Genomic DNA, 18,994 nt, shown 5'->3' with positions numbered 1-18,994 from the left:
TGAGGTTTTTTTTTTTTAATAAAATGGAGAATGCCACTTCTGTAGGTGTCCCAGCAGCTGGCACATCACCTCTGTCAGAGGATATAGGGGGAGGAGGACATGGGGTCCCTGCCCGTGCTGGGGCCATGATGGCTGCCCATGTTGGGGTGTTGAATGCTACAGTGTCGTGGCTCTGGTGGGGCAGACGCCAGCCTGGGGGACCAGGGTGGGCATGGAGGGCACTAGGAGGGCTGCACGACCCACTGCTGGCTGGCCCTCCCCGGCTGTTCTGCCGCTGGAGGGCAGCAAGTCCCCACTTCAGGTGCCACGCAGGGGCAGGCCTGGCCCGGGAGGACAAGGCTTCGCAGCCATCTTCTCGCCTGCTGCTGGGCTGGGCGCCTCAGGAGCACCCTGGGACTGCCCGGTGTGTGTGGGAAACGCTCCCCTAGGACCTGTGGCGGCCCCACAAGCCTGGCCACACAGCTGCATGTGCTCGGGGAGCCCTCACAGGAGAGGCACTGTGGGTGAGGGAGGGAGCGTGAGCAATGGCCAGGGCTTTAGCTGATTAGCCTTATTATTAGAAATTAAACCCTGTCTGTGAGATCTGCAAAGCCCCCGGAGGCCCCCCCACCAAGAGGCTGAGGGGCTCTGGGGGTTTTACAGTCCAGGCCTTTCCCTCCCCAAAACCCCACCTGGGGTGAGCCCTGGCCCCCTCCCTGGAAGTAAAATGGGTTCCCCCACTGGTGGCTAGAGACTGGCTCATCTGCCGTACCTACCAGACCCCCTTATGGGTGTCAGCCACTGAGGGAGTTTGTTCTGGGGCAAGGGCTGTTAGTGAGCTGCCAGCGGTGGGCTGGATCCGGAACTTTGAGCCATGGATGGTGACAGTTCCTCAGCTGGTCCACTTTATTTTCCTTCTCTGCAGGGCACATGCCCTGCAAAATCACACCAGTGCTGCTCCATCCTTCTGGACGGTGGCTGAGGAAGTGGGGAGGGAGGGCTTTGAAAGCAGCCCCTTCCCCCATTTTGCCCTTTACTGAAGTATGGGCCTGTGCCTTCATCCTCCACTGCTCCCTCCCTGGCACCCTCCCTTCTGACTGGGTCTATAACCAGCATATCTTACTCTCACCCCGCTTCGGTCTTGGCCCCTCTGAATCTGCCCTGCTCTGCTCAGGGAAAGGCGAGGAGCCCCTGGGCAGTGGGATTATCAGGGGATTCGGGCCGCGGCAGGCAGCCACCTCCTCCCCATTGGCTGGAAAAGCCTCTTAAAATTGGAGAAGTGCTTTCTGCCCGCTCAGCACCTGCTGGTCTCTGCCGACCTGAAACCATAAGCAGCTGCTGACCCACATCCACTCTGGGAGCACCGTGGGGCACTACTTGCACCTGCAGGAGGTAAGGGGGTCCCCTGTGTGGGGCATCCCCCTGGGCTGGCCACAGGTGGCTTTGCTGGGCAGCATTGGAGCTGGAGGAAAGCAGGCTGAGAGGGCGATTAGCTCTCTAGTGAGGACATAGTTACCCCGAAGGAAGGAGTGGGGCACAAGAGACTGCTGGGTTCCTGCAGGCATCACCCTGTGCCTGGCTGACAGCATGCCCACCATGGAGCAAAGAGCCAGCAGGACCATCTAACCGGGCACCCTCGTCCAGAACCGGGAAGTGCCAGCCAGAGGGAGAAGGGAGTGCTGCTGACAGGTCCGCTTGGCCCTTGGAGGCTCAGCCTGTGCTTGGGAGGTCATCGCTTCGTTGCACAGGTCAGTGGCACAGAGGGATGCTTGCATCTTGGTACTGGTACAGCTTGTCCCAGGCCTGCACTTGTTTAGTTCTCTAACAAATACTTTCCCAGGGTGTCATCTGTGGGCTGGGGAGGCTGGTGGCATGAATCATGACCCTTGCATTTAATAAACAGACCCCACACACAATCTGCACTGTGTGGAAGCACTAGGAGCCATCTAAGTATTTATGTGGCCCCTCCTGGATGCAGCTTGCCTGGCACAGTGGGACTTTGCTGGGCATCATCCAGCACTGGCTGCTCTGTGTATGTCCAGGGACTAGCAACCATGGCTGAACCTGCTGTGGCCTTCACCCTCCCAGTCTGGACTTGTGACTTCTGGTGTGGGCACAAGGCTTCTCCTGGCACCCACCTGCAACTAGCTCTGCGGCAGTGCCTGCTCTGGCCTACCCGCCTCTGGTGCACAGGGAAGGGCAGGTGCCCGTGCTGATGAGATTTTAGGTGCATATGAACTTACACGTGGTATTTTTACCTGTGATTAAAGCTCCTTCACTGAGGAGGAAATAATAGCAAGCTGTACAGGGTACACGGTGTGACCACTGTGTGCAGCTGTGAGCAGAAGAGCTAGCATATGTGCTGTGCTGTTATGATCAAGGCAGCTCTGAACTGCCCGTCTCAGAGCTGGGATAAATCTTCAGCAGAGCTGTGCTCTAGCACACTGGCCTTGGAGGCATCTCCACAGGTGAGCTCCTTTGGTACACCTCATCTTTTTCAGCCAACATCTAGCTGTAGGCAGGTAAAAGTCCTTTTCATGCCTTGCTGTTCAGTTCTGTAGTACCAAGTGAGTGGCTTTTGTAGAGGTACCCACGCAGCACCAAACTCAAACAGTACTGATGGATATTTGCCTAATGTGCTCTTCAAAATCAGTCACTGTTGACTCATCATTGACAGGTGATGCTACAGAAATCTCTGACGATCATACCACAGATGGATAAATATTTTCTTGCTAGGAAGCTGGGGGAGAAAAAAAGATGAATTGCAGTGATTTGATTGATTCATTTCATCTGTGGTGCAGGATGAGATTGAGAAGAGCGAGGCTGGGAGAGGGGCTTGGATAAAAAGGCTCAGAGTGTGTTTGGTGGCAGTCACTCTTATTTGACGTAGCTATGTGCAGCAGGTGGTGCAGTGGTAGAGCACCAGTACTGATCAAGAAATTGTTGTGCTTTTGCAGCAGGTCACCTTTAGTGCAGCTGTGCCTAGCTTGCCAGTCAGGTGGAGCTAGGAGCAGAGCAGCCGGCAGGTAATGGCAGAAGCTGAGCAGGACTGTTTGGTTTGGCTGTCTGGGTGCTAGTGATTCAGATAACAGTAGGAAGGGTGTGAATGGAGAGGTATGGGTGCCTCGAGAGTGTATAATTCATCTTTTCTTCCTTGCAATGATTCTTTGCCTTGAAAATGTCTTTACAGCACCCTGTACTCAGCTCATGCCTCTGCCCCTTGCCACAGTCCCTGAGACCTGGGGTGGTGGGGAGAGACTGGAGTAGCCTGCACCAGCCCTTGTGGTTCAGCCCAAGAGTTGTTAGGGAATGACTGTCTAGAAAAGCTGCCTCAATCCATGCTCAGAGCCAGATCCTGCTCCCTTTTTTAATGGCTGATGGGGTCCTGAAGGTTTGGGGAACTCAGCTGCAGGGACCCATGGTGGTTGCAGATGCCTGGGTACTGCATTGAACAACACCCCCTGTGTTTTCAGTAGCAAGGCTTCTGAAAGGAGGGGATACTGCTGAGGGTGGCTGATGACTTTTAACCCACCCTTCCCTCTGAAGGTCAACCTTGGTTTGGGCACCTTACTAAAACCAACTGGCCAAGACCATTTTGTGCTTCTGTATGTTGATGCATTGGTAGTGCAGGTGCCATGTCCCTTGCTGAGGGGTCCAGAACTGACCTAGTTGTCTTGTCTTGCAAGTCCCTTCTCCAGCATACCATAAACTACAGTTTCAGACCCCTCTCAGAGCAATTCCCAGTCTCGTTTCTGGCCTGGCTCTGCATGCTGAACCTCCTGCAGCCTGAGAAAGGCCAGTCACTCTCCTTTTCTGCAAGATTCAGGGGTGTCATGGGGTAGGACAACCTCTTGCCAAGCAAGGGCCCTTTACCTGGGCTCTGCCCCAACTTATGTCATCCATGCTTTTGCCTAAAGGATTTGTACTTGTTTAACATGCAGAGGAACAGCAGCTATGGGAAACAGGTCAAGTCATCCCCATTGCTTGGAGGACACAAAGAAGAGGGACTTCCTTGAGAAATGCAGCCAGATCCAAAACTGCCAGGTGCTAGCCCTGTGTGTACCATCCATAGGAGTGTCCTTGTCCCCTTGGCAGTCTCCAGTCAGGATGTGACTTCTGGCATTTCCCACAACTGCCGGTGCCAAGAGATGTTGGGGGACATTGATGCCATCTCGTAGTCCTTCAGCCAAGGGAGCTGGGGAGGACAGAGGACCCACATTGGGAGTGTACTGCCAGCAGGATGGTGGTAGAGCAAACCAGACCCAACAAAGCAAAGATCAGGTATGGAAAAAGCCCCCTGCTATTTGATGCTACTTTAGGAGCATCTGTAATCAAAGTCCAGGGATGGTTTTGCATACAGGTGTGAAAATACGTCTGGCTGACCAAGAAACTGAGGCCAGTGGTGATGGGAAGGGGTATGGCAGAGACCTGGTGCCTAGGGGAGAAATGAGAAAAACATACCCAAAGCAGCCAACTGGAGCAAAATTCCTGGGCAGCTTAAGGGCCCCAAGAGCAACTCACGGGACATCCCTTCTAATTCCCCGCTTCGGCTTTGTTCCGGCCTCTCTGTGTAGATACAGAGCCCTAATCTCTCTGGCATGCAAATAACCACTGGTTTGCCATGCTCTCCCCCTTCACCCATTTCCCAAATCTGGCCCCTCGTGGCAGGGAAGGGAGGGCAAGGGAGAGGGCTGTGCACTGGGGCCTCCTAGAGGAAAGCACAGTGGGCTTAATGGATCTCATATGCCTCACTGCTGGGGGCTTCTGTAGCAAGGAAGGTCCTGCAGGGCTTCCAGCTAGAGCAGACTGGGACAGGAGACGCTCAAAGGAAAATCTTGGGAACCCAGAGGGGTCACATTTCTGGCTTTCACCTTGCACCAGCCTGCAGGCAAGGCTGGATATGAAGCAAGTGGGGTGCTGCAGATCCTGATGCCCTACCACATCAGATGCAGCTCTCCAGTCTCAGCTGGAAGCTGTGACCCTGCTCGACTGCGTCTGACCTGGAGTTATGGAGCTGTGGGCTGCCCCAGGCTCAGGGAGAGCTTCCCACCTCTGCCCAGCTGTGGCTTGACCTTGCACCCTGAAGCAGTACTGCCTTTCCTCGTGGGATGAAGGTGCAGAGAGATGATGTGGTCTCCCAGTGAGGTTCATGGAGCTTGGAGATAGTGGACATGGAGAGAAATCTTGTAGTAAATGTTTGCCTGCTCTGTTCTTCTTATAGTGCCTGGAGATTTCTCTCTCTTTCTCTCTTTGTTGCCCTACCTCCTCCTGGCCTGCCTTTCCCCTCCCAGGCTAGACGATGGGGAGACCTGACCCAGAGGAAGGCCAGCTCTCAGCTCCTGTGAAGCCCCCAGATGGTGGCTGGGGCTGGATCGTGCTCCTCGGCTGCTTTGTGATCACCGGCTTTTCCTATGCCTTCCCAAAAGCCGTCAGTGTCTACTTCAAGGAGCTCATGAAAGATTTCCATGTCGGCTATAGTGACACAGCCTGGATCTCCTCCATCATGCTGGCCATGCTCTATGGGACAGGTGAGGCTTGGACACACTTACCTCTCCCCAACTTGTGCACTCCCCACCCTGCTACAGGCCCAGAACATGTCCCCGTGGGCTCTCCTCATGCTCACTGGCACAGTCATGAACCACCATGTAGAATACAATTGTCCCACCACTTCTCTTCTAGAAGTGTGCTGCATTTCATGTCCCTGTTTCCTCTGCCCCAGGAGATCTCATAGGTCATCTGCCTCTCAGACAGTTGAGAAGGGGTTTGCTCCTGTTGCTGAAGAGCTGCCCCTACCACACCAAGCCTCTCTTGTTCACAGGGAACAGGGGGCTGAAGGCAGGGCAAAGCAGAGGTCTCCACACTGCAATCTGTCTCCCGTGGCTGGGCCCAACAGATGTGTGTCTAAGCAGCCAAATAGTGAATTTCATCATCAGTGTTTCATCTTCCCCAAGATGGTGCTGGCTGCCCCTTCCCAAATGTCCTGTCTCTTGATCTCCTACTCTGTCTCCTCTGCTTTCTCCCAGGACCAGTATGCAGCATCATGGTGAACCAGTTTGGCTGCCGGCCTGTGATGCTCATCGGTGGGCTGCTAGCTTCTTCTGGGATGATCCTGGCATCTTTTACCACCAATATCATTGAGCTTTATCTGACAGCTGGTGTGCTGACGGGTGAGAGCCCCAGGAGTTGGAGGGAGGCACAGACTTACCTGGGGAAGAGCCAAGACCACATTGTATCTCCCTTTGGCACTGGCATGTTTAGCATCAGGTCTCCCCTCCCCTGTTCACACCTGCTCACAGGAGGCATCTAGTCCTGAATGTTGCACCTGTGGGAGAAGCATCGGCTGGATCTAAACAGGCAGGGCCTGTTGTTGAGGGGAGAGGGACAGAAGAAACATAAGTGATGCTCAGTGATCATGGCAGCTGGGGTGGCATCAGTATATAGTGGTAGGGGAGAGAGGCAAAGTTCCTGCTTAAGGCAGATGTCCTGTCTAAACATGGCCGCAGTTACCTGATTCACATACACTTCAGGTAGCCAGGCTGTTTTAGCCCATCTTCTCCCGGGGTAACCCACCAACATGAAGGAGCAGAGACTTGTAAGAAACACATGAATCCCATCATAGGACTTCAGGACTAGGATAGACTGAGGGGAGTTTTCAACTTGTTGCAAAGCATGTCTCATGTTCTTGCCCCTCCTGTCTCCCTCCTGGCTCTCATCCTCATGTAGGTCTGGGTATGGCATTGAACTTCCAGCCCTCACTGATCATGCTGGGCACCTACTTTGACAAGCGTCGGCCTCTTGCCAATGGACTGGCTGCTGCTGGGAGCCCTGTCTTCCTTTCCTCCCTCTCTCCACTGGGGCAAGTGCTGCTGGAGAAGTTTGGTTGGCGAGGAGGGTTCCTTATCATGGGGGGTCTTCTGCTTAACTGCTGCACTTGTGGGGCAGTCATGAGACCCCTGGATATGGGCATGAAACGGAAGATGGAGAAAGCTCAGGACAAATATGAAGCCAAGGAGATGCTGCCTGTAGGAGGGAAATCAGAGGAGGGAATCAGCACCACTGATGGAACGAAGAAAGCCAAGAAAACCAAGAAGAAGCCCAAGAAAGGAAAGAAGCTTCTGGATTTTAGTATCTTTTCCAACCGAGGGTTCATCATTTACACTATTTCAAAGTTCATCCTGGTCCTAGGTCTCTTCGTGCCCCCCATATTGCTGGTCAACTACGCCAAGGACACCGGCGTACCAGACACAGAGGCTGCCTTCCTGCTCTCCATCATTGGTTTCATAGACATCTTTGCCCGCCCAGCCTGCGGCATGGTGGCAGGGTTGAAGTGGGTCCGTCCTCACGTGGCATACCTGTTCAGCTTTGCTATGCTCTTCAATGGCTTGACAGACATCTGCAGCGCCAGGGCTAGCAATTACACAGGGCTGGTCATCTTCTGTGTCTTTTTTGGCATCTCTTATGGCATGGTGGGGGCACTGCAGTTTGAGGTGCTGATGGCCATTGTTGGATCCCAGAAGTTCTCCAGCGCCATCGGGCTGGTCCTACTTATCGAGGCTTTTGCTGTGCTCATCGGTCCACCCTCTGCAGGTAGGTCTCCTGCTGCAAAACACAGGTGATTAGTTTGGCTGCCATTCCACAGTATTGCAGGTATTGGGCATGGACACTGTACTTGAAGAAAGACCCTATTTATCAGTTTCAAAATTCCTCTGGAAGCTGAGTTCTGAAGTGAGAGCTCCCAGTCTCACTCCATGCACCACAACACCGAATCTGAGCAGGGGCAGAAGATAGCAAGTGATATTTCTCTCTCTGCTTTGCTCAGAGACCTGAGTGATAGCAGGCATACAGAGCTATCCAGAGTGGCAAAATTCCAGTGTCCCTCAATCGTGGCACTTCCCCCTTTCTCTGCCTTCACTGCAAATGTTGCATAAAATGTTATCAGTAGGGTCAGGCACGTGCTGCAGGCAAACCTTTGAGGGTCTTAAGTAGGACAAGGCAAGGATCTTTCAAATTCTCCTTTGTGTCCATGGTCTTTTGTTTCCTGCTGTGAATAATGATCTCAGTTTGTGTTGGTCCCAACCCCAAGGCACAGGCATTTTGGTGTCAATCAATTTAAAACAGTTTGTAGATCCACCTGAGGCATCTGCTGTTACTTTTTCTTAAGAGGATTAAGACACCCACAGCTTCTCAACCAGTCTATCTGGGCCACAGTCCCTGGTAAGGTCCATGCCCCACAAACAGCTGTTGAATAGGGAGAGATACCCTTCACCCAAGAGGCTGGTGTAGGTTCCTGTTAAGTGTCTGCTCAGGTCTGAGAAAGCCAAATCATCTGGAAATGATCCTTTGGCATGAAGCCAAGTTTCCTGCATGTGTCTTTTGTGAGGCAGGGTCAGGGACAGACCATGGGCAAACCCTTGGGCAGGGACCACTCCACTGCTTCATGCTCTCCTTTCCTTCACCTGCAACATGTGGGCTAAAGCCCATCACTAAAGATCTCTGTGTGAATGATCTTTTCTCCAGTACAGACTATGAGTTATGAGCAAAGTCTGCCCTCAGCGACTCCACTCAACTCTCAGGTAAAAATTGGTGTCCAAGAGAAGACCCTCTTCATGTCCCAGCTTACAAGCTGTGGGGCAGTCAGCAGTCCCAGGCCACGGAGGGTCAAGAAATGTGTGTCTTGGAGGCAGCTGCAGAGAGATCATGGGGAGAGAAGGGGATTTAACACCACCTTGCTCCAAGGAGAAGGCACACCAGTGGGTGGTGGTAGATGACATCCCTTAGCCCTCCTGCCTCAATTCAGTGCTGCCTTGGTACTGTGCATGTACACAATGGGACGCAGACAGTGCAGGGTCACTGAAGAATGGTTTTGAGGGGACCTAAGTTGTGCTTCCCACCTTCCCCCCAGGGGGACCTGCTGCTGCAGGACCCCCCTGGTACGGGAAACCTGAGTGTGCTGTCAAACCCTACAGCTCCAAGTCGGGGGAGCAGGCTCAGGTGGAAGAAGGGGGCTGAACAAAGTGGCTTTGTTTGGTGTTAATCCTCCTGAGCTGCTTCCCGCTCTGTGGGGCTGAGGGGGTTTGGCACAGGATAAGCTGCACACACACACACACACACACGTGTGTGCGTGCATGCATGCAGGCTCCTCGTTTGCCATCCAGCTTGGGTGAATAGGGGCACATTCACCCCCTGAGGAATTCGCCGCATGCCTCCCATGACTGCTCTGGGAGGCACCTCAGTGTGCCCTGGGGCTGGTTTCAGGCCATGCACCATAGTGCATCAGGGACTGGGGGGTCACATGTGCAGTCAGGAGCACGTGGGACTGGGATGAAGCCTCTGGCCATCATGACCCCACCCTAGCTCAGTGGGTGACATCCTGACCATAACAGGGCAGCTGCTTGGGCTCCCCAGCATTGAGGACTGGGAACCCTCCCTCCATTGCCAGCTCCAGTGCATTCAGAAGATACATTAAGAACATTTCTTTGGCAGAGAAATCATCAGGTGTGGGCCAACCAAAGCAATTTCTCTGCCAAAGAGATGTTTCTTCTCCCCCTCTAAATGTTTTCCTGATATAGTAGCTTAAGAAAGCCTCTCAAATATTGTTTCTTTTCTGAGACTGAACAAGTCCGCAGAGGCTCATCTCACCTTGGCAACAAGATGGCCCACCATGATGTGATCATCAGTATTTCACAATTATTTAATTTTGTCCAAATTAGGGAAAACACCAACCCTTCACTCTTACAGTACTTTCACTGGTGGTACAGTGTGGCTCCTGCCCAGGGTGATTTTTAGATATTCAGGCTTTTTGCTCTTCCCTTGAGAAATGGATTGTCAGCCAAATGCAGGTGCTGCCCCCCTGTGCTGGACTGTCCATGCAGGAGTTTGTAGGCTGAGGTTAACTGTCTCACTTCTCCATCAGGCCGCTTGGTTGACGCTCTCAAGAACTACGAGGTGATCTTCTACCTGGCAGGCTCAGAGGTGGTGCTCTCTGCTGTCTTCCTGGCTACAGCAACCTACTGCTGCCTGAACCGAGGGGAGAAGAAGGAGCCTCCCCTGGAGAAGAACCCCTCTGCGGGTGGTGGGAGCGACACTGAGGAAGCAGAGTCTGACGTGCAGGAAGCTGAGGAGCACAGCAGCGACAACCATCAGCTGGCCCACAGCACTGACAACACCACAGTGGCGGCCAGTGAGGAGGCCAACCACGTGGCAGAGGAGCAGAGCGGGGAGGGAGGTGGGTGTCCCGAGGGAGACGGGGAGGTGTTGGCACAAGATGGCTGCAACGCTGACCAGATGGTGGAGAGGGACAGGTTTTAGCCAGGGCAGAGGAAAATGGAGGTATAAAACTGGCCTTGTTTGCATGCACCTCAGCATGGGAGGGTAGCTGGAATACAGGGTGGAGAAAGTTAAGACAAAAGCAGATGTAAGAAGTAAAAGAGAGAGGTATAAGAATAGCTGGTCCTTATGTACATATGTCCACATACCCACCTGGTGATACATCTGCTTGCATCCTGCACCCATGTTGATACAACACAGGCTCAGAGCAGCCCAAACACCAAAAAGAAAAAAGAATAATAAAAAAAATCTTCTTTCCTCACTTCCAAATCAGCCCTGGAGAAAGTCTTTTAAGAGGCTGCCAAGGACTCTCCATTTCCTTCTACATTGTCACAATACACAACACAAACAATTAGAGACTCTTTGTAATCAATCTGATGCTTTGGTCTGGTGTCAGTGTTTCTTCCGCCCCACTTCCATGGTCAGGATAGCACCAGCCAAGCTGGCGGTAGGTTTAGGAGGTGGTGTAATTCATAGCTGTCATCTGGGCCACCTCCAGCTGCAGCCAGCATGGGGGTAGACACCACGTTTCCTGCAATACCTTCCTTGGGCACTGCTAAACTGGTGGGACACTGGCTCCAACCACCTCTGGAGCATCTTTTGCAGGTGGTAAAGCTGCAGCAGTGACACATGATGCTGCTCTTCCAAGTAGGTAAGTGCTGAGTTGAAAGACTAATACCATTAGGTGAGCAGCCATGAGACAGAGCCTCACTGACAGGAATAGCAGCGAGCCGGCTTTATCTGGGCTGAAGTGAGTCCTGTTGACATGTGAAGGGAACAACTTGGTCCCTGTGAGGGTGGAGGTTTCAGGGCAGGTAAATAACCATGTCCGAAGTGATTACCCACTCAGCAGGAATGGCACCAGATGCGTATGTGTTTTTCTTTTAAATAGAGAACACCCCGTTACATAAAGGAATCAAAGGTAAGGCAGAAGGACAAGCCTGTGTGCCACTAACGAGGGTGTTGGAGCACGTGGTAAGGCAGGCATGACCCCCTCACCCCTGCTGCAGTGGTAGATTTCTAGATTCAGAGAGGACAACCTTCCCTGGCATGTTTAAACCACTCCTAATCTGCTTTAGGACTGGATCTTTTATAAACATCCCTGGCCAAAGCCCTTTCTTCCGGTTTCCTGAACTGCTTCACCTCAGAGGCCCTGGGGGAACCTGTGACTATAGAGAGGGATCAAAAACTAAGCAGAGGGCTACAGGGAAAGCAGCTCATGGGACCATCAAGATGGGTGTTTCATTCCAGACCAGACTGACTACAAATAAATGGGTAATGGGTGAAGCCTGCAGGACCCATAAAGCCATTGAAACCCAGAGGGGGAGTGGGGACATGAAGGAAAGAGTTTCATTCTAGATGCTCCCAAGCAAAGAGCAGTAAATGACAAGCAAAATAAAGCTGCTGAAGAATGTCAGTTTAAGAAGAGACATAAGAATTGGAAAGTGGAGTGAAGCTAAACACCATGGGGCTGTGCCCTGTCCCACCATGGCTACCACCCCCACCATTCTTAGCTCTGATTGTGAGTCAGTCACAGCAGTGACTTTGGACTTTTTCCTATTCAAACCCCTTTAGAAACATCCCAAATCTGACTAAGCACCATGACAACCCCCCAGCTGCAAAGCTCTGGGAGAATGAGCCAGAATGAGACTGAGCAGCAGCAAGGGTGAAGGAGCCCTGTAAGCATTCATTCACTGCTCCGCAAGCTTGTTCTCCCCTCCCCAGAAGGTAAGATCACTGTTTTTGCTCTACTCCACCAAGATGCGCTGCAGCTTTTTCCCCAGCCACCCCTGTCACCCAGGCTGGATTTTCCTTGTTCACCAATGGCCCCTCCAAGAAGCAGCTCACAACTTCCCAGAGGTCCAAGGTTCACAGCCTGAAAACAACTGCCCCTCTCAGCACCAGGCAGGTCACTGGAACAAGGTCCCTTCTGTTTCCTTGTTACCAGTCAACATTTCCCACTCTCTTCCTGCTCTTAAATCTTTTCACAAAAGGCAATTGCCCTTAAGGGGCAATCTCTTGCTACAGACCTCTTCCCTCCCCTCCAGCAGTCAGGCTGCAAAAAACCTGGTTACGGTGCTTTCCACTTGGCATTGCTTTCAGGCAGGCTCCAACGAAGCATTTTCTCTGTTCCTCTTAACCACTTCATATTTTAGCAACAAACAGCTCTGAAAGCGGATCACGGACTTAAGCATCAGCTCAAGTTTGTGATACAACAGCTGAGCTGTGTGGAGAAGCTGGTCCTGGAGGGGTGCAAGGATGGCATAAAGCAGGACTAAGGCAACAGGTGGCTTTGCAAGGCTGGCATTCCTCACGGAAGCCAAGATGCAGAGAAGCTGGTACTACATGGAATACTAGCCTTGCTACAGCATTTATAAGCCTCCTCTGGAAACCTGTGGTGCAGTAACCACTGCATCTTGGCATAGAGCTTATCCACCAGCATGAACAAGAAAATAATGGCCAGAACATGACACTCCTCCTTCCCAGCATTGTATTTTAAGATTAAAACCAAAGGATGAGCAAAAATCTTACTAAAGAAAACCATGAAGGACAGGAAGCAGAATGTCACATTTTTCTTTATTAGAACAACAGTCAGTACATCAAAGTCCATTTAAATCTTTGAGAGCAGCTTGACCATGGATGGCTTGCTTCCAGGCACCCACAGAGACGACAAAGCTCCAAAACCAAATCAAAGAGAAAAACCAAATATCTTAATCATAAATTAATGCCCTTAAATAACCTCTCTCACTACCACTAGAATGTAATGACAGAGAAGTCAAAACCCTTGCCTCCAAGCAGCACACCATTCCTGGCAGTTGTGGTGCCTGCTAAAATAGAAAGTGCCATCTGCAGCTGGGATCAGCCCACAGGGATGGAGGGAGGAGAAAAGGAAGGAGGAAAGAAACAGCCTCACTTACCTTGGTTTTTCTTTCCCCCTTTCCCTTGTGCTGGTTAACAGGACATTAGGTACTGCTTCTGTCTGGCCCAGAGGCAGCACAAAATGGCCGTGCAGAGAGGAGAGCAGGAGGTGGTATGCTAGTCACACTCTGCACTAAAAAAATCTCAAAGCCTCTGCCTACAGGCCATGTCTTGCTCTCTCCATAAGGCTTCCTGTCTCTCATCTTTAGTTTAAGGATGGGATGTCTCCTTTGCAGTTCTAAGGTAGCTCCTCCTGGCAGCTGCACAATGAAAGCATGTGCAGGACTAGCTGCACATCCTCTAGAAGCATGTTTGGTTATTGTCCATTGCAAAGAGCTGTAACAGAGAACGATGGAAAGTGGATGTGTACAGCTTTGCTGTCACTCCCAGGAACCCACCTGCCTCAGACAAGCATGCTCACCCCTCAGCATGTCAGCCGAGTAGGGGGGGGTCCTTCCTGAACTAGGTCCCTCCTTCCCACAGGGAAGGGCAGAGCCACATCCTGCAGGATTCTAGCCCTGGTGTGTAGCTATGGGGCGTGCACATGGCGCCAGCTGCACAGGAGCTCAGGGATGATTAGAGGGATGGTAGCCAGGGGAAGAGACTTCTACCTTGTTGCAGCAGCCCAGCGTATGAGAGCTTCCCCCAGCCCCTTGGCGGGGAGTGATCTGATGACATGTACCACCACTGGTTCTAGGCATCTGTTTGGACTTGCTCCTATTTCTTAAAAACAGTGGGGCAGAGAGCTGGGAGTGGCAGCAGTGATCATCCTACAAAATCAGTCCTGCAGTCCATGAGGACAGATGAAAGAGCGAGGAAGTTTACAACAGGCCAGAGAATGGGAAGCTTCAAGACAGCGAGCAGTGGGGTGAAGTAAACAATGCTGGTGCTAACACCTTCCCATAATGCCAGGGGAGGACAGAGGGGGCTGTCCTCGCCATTTGCAATTATCACCACATGTGTAACTGGCTTCCATGTGCCAGAGGGGAGCAGTGTGCCCCGCACGCTCAGCAGTGTCCTGTCTGCATGCAGAGTCGCGTGGCGGTGTGCTAGGGGATCTTCCTCCCCACACCTCAGTGCCCGAGCTGGGCAGAAAGAAATATCCAGGCAAACAAGCAAGGGAAAAGAGAGGAAAGCAGAGGCCGGTCCCAATCCAGTCAGCCACCCCCACCCAAAGCAGAGCAGGAGTCCCAGGCTGTATGTACACAGAAAGTCACAGAGGATGAATCGCCATGTAAAATACATGTTTTTATAACAGTCTGTAAAGTCTTTCCTCTGGCCACGCTGGCACACTCAGGCATCATCAATGAGCTTTTCACCATTCGCATCTTCCTTCCCACTACCCTCTCTCTCGCTTCCTCCTTCTTCTTCTGCCCCATCCGTGTATGTGTCCTTCTGCCCATAGTTAAGAGTAGTGCGGGCAAGGTCCACCTCAATGGGAAAGACATCCGCATCTCGGAGCACGGCATAGCAGTCGTCGTAGTACTTAGACATTGTGGATACAAAACGCTGGAGCTGGAACACGATGTCCTGCACTGTAGTGGAGACAAGTTGGGAACAAATCAGGCAAAAACCCCCTTCACAAGCTGAGGATGAAGACTGTGATTTGAGTCTCCCTCGCCAGCTTTAGTTACAGTCTGCTACACATTCATCCCTTTTGGCCTCTGAGGGCTGTTGTCCCGGGCACAGCCACAGAAGGGTTCTTCAGCAAAGATTTCTGAGCTGAGACAAAGGAGGAGCATGAAGGCCAAAGCCATGTCTGTCTGACCCCTTGAAGTGCTGGCCACACCAGTAGTACTCACCGTGTTTCTGGTCCAGGAGCTCTATTTTCTCTAGCACGTCCTTCCTCATCTTGGCAAAGCGTGTGCGAGCCTCCTGCCGGCAACGCAGGATAAGGCGGTATTCATAGTTCCCAGTGCTGACCCGATAGAGGGGTTCTCCCAGAGCCTGCCAAAGACACGGCCACATTTTAGACTCCCACAACAGTGCTTGTACAGAGAGCTTGCCTATAGAAGTGGACTCACAATGACCTTGGGTTATTACAGCCCTCTCGGGCTCACTGGAACTGCAGTCAAGAAGCACAAAACATGAGGAATGCTGAGCCACATCAACAACTGGTAGTCAATGGGGCTGTTTTGAAGGCCAAATACATGCCAACCACTGTAAGCAAGGACAAAAGGACAGGCACCTTCCAACCCAGCACAGAGAACAGTCATGACTTCTTATCTGAACTATTAAGACAGGCACTATGAAGAAACAAGTCTAGCATATGAAGGATATATTAATTTAGATCAATCACACAAAAAGTTCTGCCCTCCTCTGCAAGCTTCACCCTATATGGATTGCATAACATATTATACACCTACACAGGGAACCCTGTGATATCCAGACACAACGCTGGAAACCAGCAGGGAGGGAACTATATATTGTCCCACACAATATTTTGAGAGAAAGGGTTTAGGTCTGTCAGCAAAACAGCATTCTTCTCTTGCACCTGTAAAGATAACATATGTAAAAATCTGTTACTGACTATGGCTTGGTAATGCACACTGCATGTGCCAAACCCAAAGATGTTGCTCTGCTGGGCAAGACTGGGATTCTTTCCTTTTCATTTAGCAGGAAAGATATAATTAAATGTTGTGTTAGGGAAGTTTTATTCCTTCCTGGCACTGGGAATTCGGTATTGCAAAAATTCAAGCCCCTCTTCTAGGATTAATACCTAGGATAAAACAACATTTTACTTTTATGCAGGGAAACTGGAGGGGACATTTTTAGCTATCTTAAACAGAGCTGTTAAGGATTAGTTGCAAAACTCTATACCAGACAGCAAACTGTTACTGAAGAATGGGGTTTTTTTTAAGTCTTTTAAATTACCTGTTTTTAGGAAAAACCCTATTGTTAATAAATTTTCCTCAACTACAAATGCAATTTTTGTACACATTTTGTTAGAGAAATTAAATGTCCATTTCTCAGAAACACTCCAGAATTAATGATAAGCTGTACACTACACACGAATAGAATCTGTGAAGATTAACACCTTAATCCGCCTTACACAAGCTAGTATTACTTAAACACTGAGACAGGCAATCACCGAGCAAACAACCTGCAGAGATTTCTGGTCCCTCTAATATTCCACAGCACCAGTAATTCATAACAGTTATTGGCAGGGTTTCCTAGGTAGCATTTAAGGATCTCCAGTTTCTAACATGTTAAGAACAAATGTATATAATTCTTGGGATGTATTCACTAGTTTGGGTGCACACAAGCACAGGAGTGCTTTCACATTAATAAGGCAGTGTGCACAGGGAAGCTGCAGAAAGGAGAGTATGCAGTTGTCACTGCCACAGTACTGGTACTCACAATGCAGCTGTACTCTTCATCATCCATCTCTTTGACTTTCAGGCAGTAAGACTTCGCAGAATTTAAAATAAATTTAAAAAAAAGAAAAAAAAGAAGGAAATACTAAGAATTAGAATCAATTTCATCATCACCCATAGCCATAGGGTTGTACCATTTCAAGCCTTCCTTCAATGCTGCAGCTAGGGACACTGGGGAAAGCACAGTGGGATCAGAGTATATTAAACATTCCAGGTGGAAAGAAAATCTGTTTAAAGATGGGGAGAGAAAAGGCACTCATTATTTATATTACAGAAGCAAATACTTTGGATAAGTATAACCTAAGTAGGAGAAAAATCCTGTGTTCATCTACTGTTTGGGAAAACACAGTACCAGAAAATAACGAGGAAGCAATAAATAAGAGGGGGGAAAAAAAGATGAACTGGGGGAAGGACATGTGGGAAGAGATGCTGCCATATTCACTTGCCTTAGGGCTGCAGTTCCAAATACTTCTCTCAACTAGTAAAAGGAAATAGATTCCTAGTTAGAAAACAGATGCACTTAACAACCCTACTGGTTTTGGGTGTAGAAAACAAGGGCTGAACGGAATGGAGGAGTTTAAAAAAGGCACGGTCTAAATGAAAGCAAATATGATTTGACAGTTGTTTAATTTAGCTAAAGAAAGACTATCCCAAACTACCTGAAAAATATGGACTGAAGAGCTATTCAGTGGAGTTCAAGAGCGTAAGTTGCATAGGAACTCTACAAATAAATGAGGTAATTAATTCAGTCATGTACAAAATAAGCCATCTGGATTCTGGGAGACCTTTCTTACCTGTGAGAACTATTAGGTTAAAAGCAGGTATCTGAATCTGAGTAATCTGGCAATAGACAAAGGATTAGAAAAAAAAAAAGGCATTCTCACATGGATTGTGGAAGGATAGATGTGTGATCATATAAGCTATACGTGACTTTCAGGCTATGATTCTACAAAACTTAATTTCAACCAGTACTTAAAAGAAAAAAAAGTGGCTCACCAAATATTCAAACTTGACATCCAGGTACTTTTTGATAGTCAGCCTTGTATCAGGAATGGCTTTATTCAAATACGTATTCAAGTCAGTAAGCATCTGCAAGGGAAGCATCCTGTTGCTGAATATAAGACCAAAAAGCATGACTACAATTCATCAGTTGCAACCTTCTAACCAGCACAGGTCATGAGACTGACCTTGAGTTAACTCTTTTTTGAACTAGAGCATATTTGAAAGAAAATGTTTGATCTTGACTCACAATTGCCAGGGTTAGAGGATCCATTACTGTCACTGGCAAGCGGTTCGAGTGTTAGAAATGCATGCCTCGCTTCTAGTCCGAATTCATCTTTTTTCAACTCGCCTTTTTCACTGTCAGTTGGTCTGGTTCAAAAGGCCCACTACCCAACGCTGTCCATCCAACACGGCACTGAAAATGGCACCCAAATCAACACCTAATCTCTCTTTGCTAAACTAATTGGACAGGTCCCCTGGAGACTCTCACTCAAATATATTGATTGAAATCCTTAAATTGCTCGTGGACTGCTTATCTAAACTCTTTTAAATTTAGTGATATCTTTCAATTATGGGTACCAATATCAGGGAAAGGGCTCTAGGGACTACCCTGATCAAACTACTCCCTCATCCCCAAAAGGACAGAAACATACTCATGTGCAGAAGTCAAAGGGACAAGATTGATATATTCACTACATTACCCCTTAGGTTCTTTATGAAGAGATTTCCCTGAAGGAAAGCAAAGACAGTTCTTCCCACAATAAATGACCTTTAAGACCACACCTTCAAAGACAGGCTTCTGTCCTTCTAGATTCCCCTCTTCTCCAGACCCTTTACTCCTACAGTTAAATTCTTTACCGGCTTAATTGTTTTCAGAAGGTGAATCCCAAACTTCTCAATGTTGCGATGGGCATCAGCAAATTTCACAAAGGCTTCACTGGCAGCTGGTTGAGGCTCCCGTACACCAATGACAGAGAAAACATCTCCAAATGCTGGAATAAATACAAAACAGATGAAAGAAGTTGGCCCCGGAGAAGAATCTTCCCTCCAGTGTTACAACTCCTTCCCATAACCTTGCACTCGGCTGGGGAACAATGTTACATATTCCCCGAAGACCAGAAGCTGGCAGGGCATTTCTTCAATGTCTCATGTGAAAGGCAAGGCCTGTGTTAGCACTGTCACCACTAACACCAGGGCAGCCCTTCCCAGATTAGTTCTGCAACACTTAGTTTTCTTTGGGTAAGGGAACCACACATCTAAGTAATGACTAAAACTGAAACTAGAGGTCAGAGAAATCTGCTCCCTTCACTCTCACTCTTTACCTCTGTGTGTCTGGGATAGCTCAAAGAAAGCTCTGAGAAGACTCTTGGTGTGCTCTGTCAAGCCTGTAA

The 18,994-nt window shown here is 49.8% G+C and overlaps 2 protein-coding genes across 8 annotated transcripts in view; one reads left to right on the top strand and one right to left on the bottom strand.

Moving 5' to 3' along the window:
* The first annotated feature begins 1,275 nt into the window (after window positions 1-1,275).
* On the top strand, window positions 1,276-10,575 carry SLC16A8 (solute carrier family 16 member 8). Of its 4 annotated transcripts, none has more exons than XM_074902476.1 (6): window positions 1,276-1,727; window positions 4,075-4,260; window positions 5,271-5,507; window positions 6,003-6,146; window positions 6,703-7,566; window positions 9,893-10,575. In XM_074902476.1, exons 3-6 carry the CDS (start codon window positions 5,279-5,281, stop codon window positions 10,285-10,287), a joined length of 1,632 nt encoding a protein of 543 aa, XP_074758577.1. In that variant the 5' UTR covers window positions 1,276-1,727; window positions 4,075-4,260; window positions 5,271-5,278; the 3' UTR covers window positions 10,288-10,575. The 4 variants fall into 4 exon arrangements, with proteins under 4 accessions (XP_074758577.1, XP_074758576.1, XP_074758574.1 ...); XM_074902475.1 differs by having other exon boundaries at window positions 4,052-4,260; XM_074902473.1 differs by lacking the exon at window positions 4,075-4,260.
* A 131-nt stretch (window positions 10,576-10,706) lies between these two features.
* Window positions 10,707-18,994, bottom strand: part of PICK1 (protein interacting with PRKCA 1) — a 34,764-nt gene continuing 26,476 nt past the window's right edge. For all 4 annotated transcript variants that reach the window (XM_074902478.1, XM_074902479.1, XM_074902477.1 and 1 more), the window contains exons 8-13: window positions 18,926-18,988; window positions 18,462-18,595; window positions 17,598-17,690; window positions 16,585-16,635; window positions 15,027-15,171; window positions 10,707-14,759 (exon numbers count right to left, since the gene is read on the bottom strand). In XM_074902478.1, coding sequence (XP_074758579.1) covers window positions 14,518-14,759; window positions 15,027-15,171; window positions 16,585-16,635; window positions 17,598-17,690; window positions 18,462-18,595; window positions 18,926-18,988 — 728 coding nt within the window. In that variant the 3' untranslated portion in view covers window positions 10,707-14,517. The remainder of the gene's footprint in view (window positions 14,760-15,026; window positions 15,172-16,584; window positions 16,636-17,597; window positions 17,691-18,461; window positions 18,596-18,925; window positions 18,989-18,994) is intronic.

This window comes from Athene noctua, chromosome 3 (assembly GCF_965140245.1).
Source record: "Athene noctua chromosome 3, bAthNoc1.hap1.1, whole genome shotgun sequence".
Taxonomy (NCBI): domain Eukaryota; kingdom Metazoa; phylum Chordata; class Aves; order Strigiformes; family Strigidae; genus Athene; species Athene noctua.
Note: the sequence above shows the minus strand (reverse complement) of the source record. Positions and strands in the feature narration are given on the sequence as shown.

Coding starts and splice junctions, on each gene's coding strand:
- SLC16A8 (XM_074902473.1), top strand. CDS start 5,279: ATGGGGAGACCTGACCCAGAGGAAGGCCAGCTCTCAGCTCCTGTGAAG. Junction 5,508..6,002: donor GGCCATGCTCTATGGGACAG/GTGAGGCTTGGA, acceptor GCTTTCTCCCAG/GACCAGTATGCAGCATCATG. Junction 7,567..9,892: donor CATCGGTCCACCCTCTGCAG/GTAGGTCTCCTG, acceptor CTTCTCCATCAG/GCCGCTTGGTTGACGCTCTC.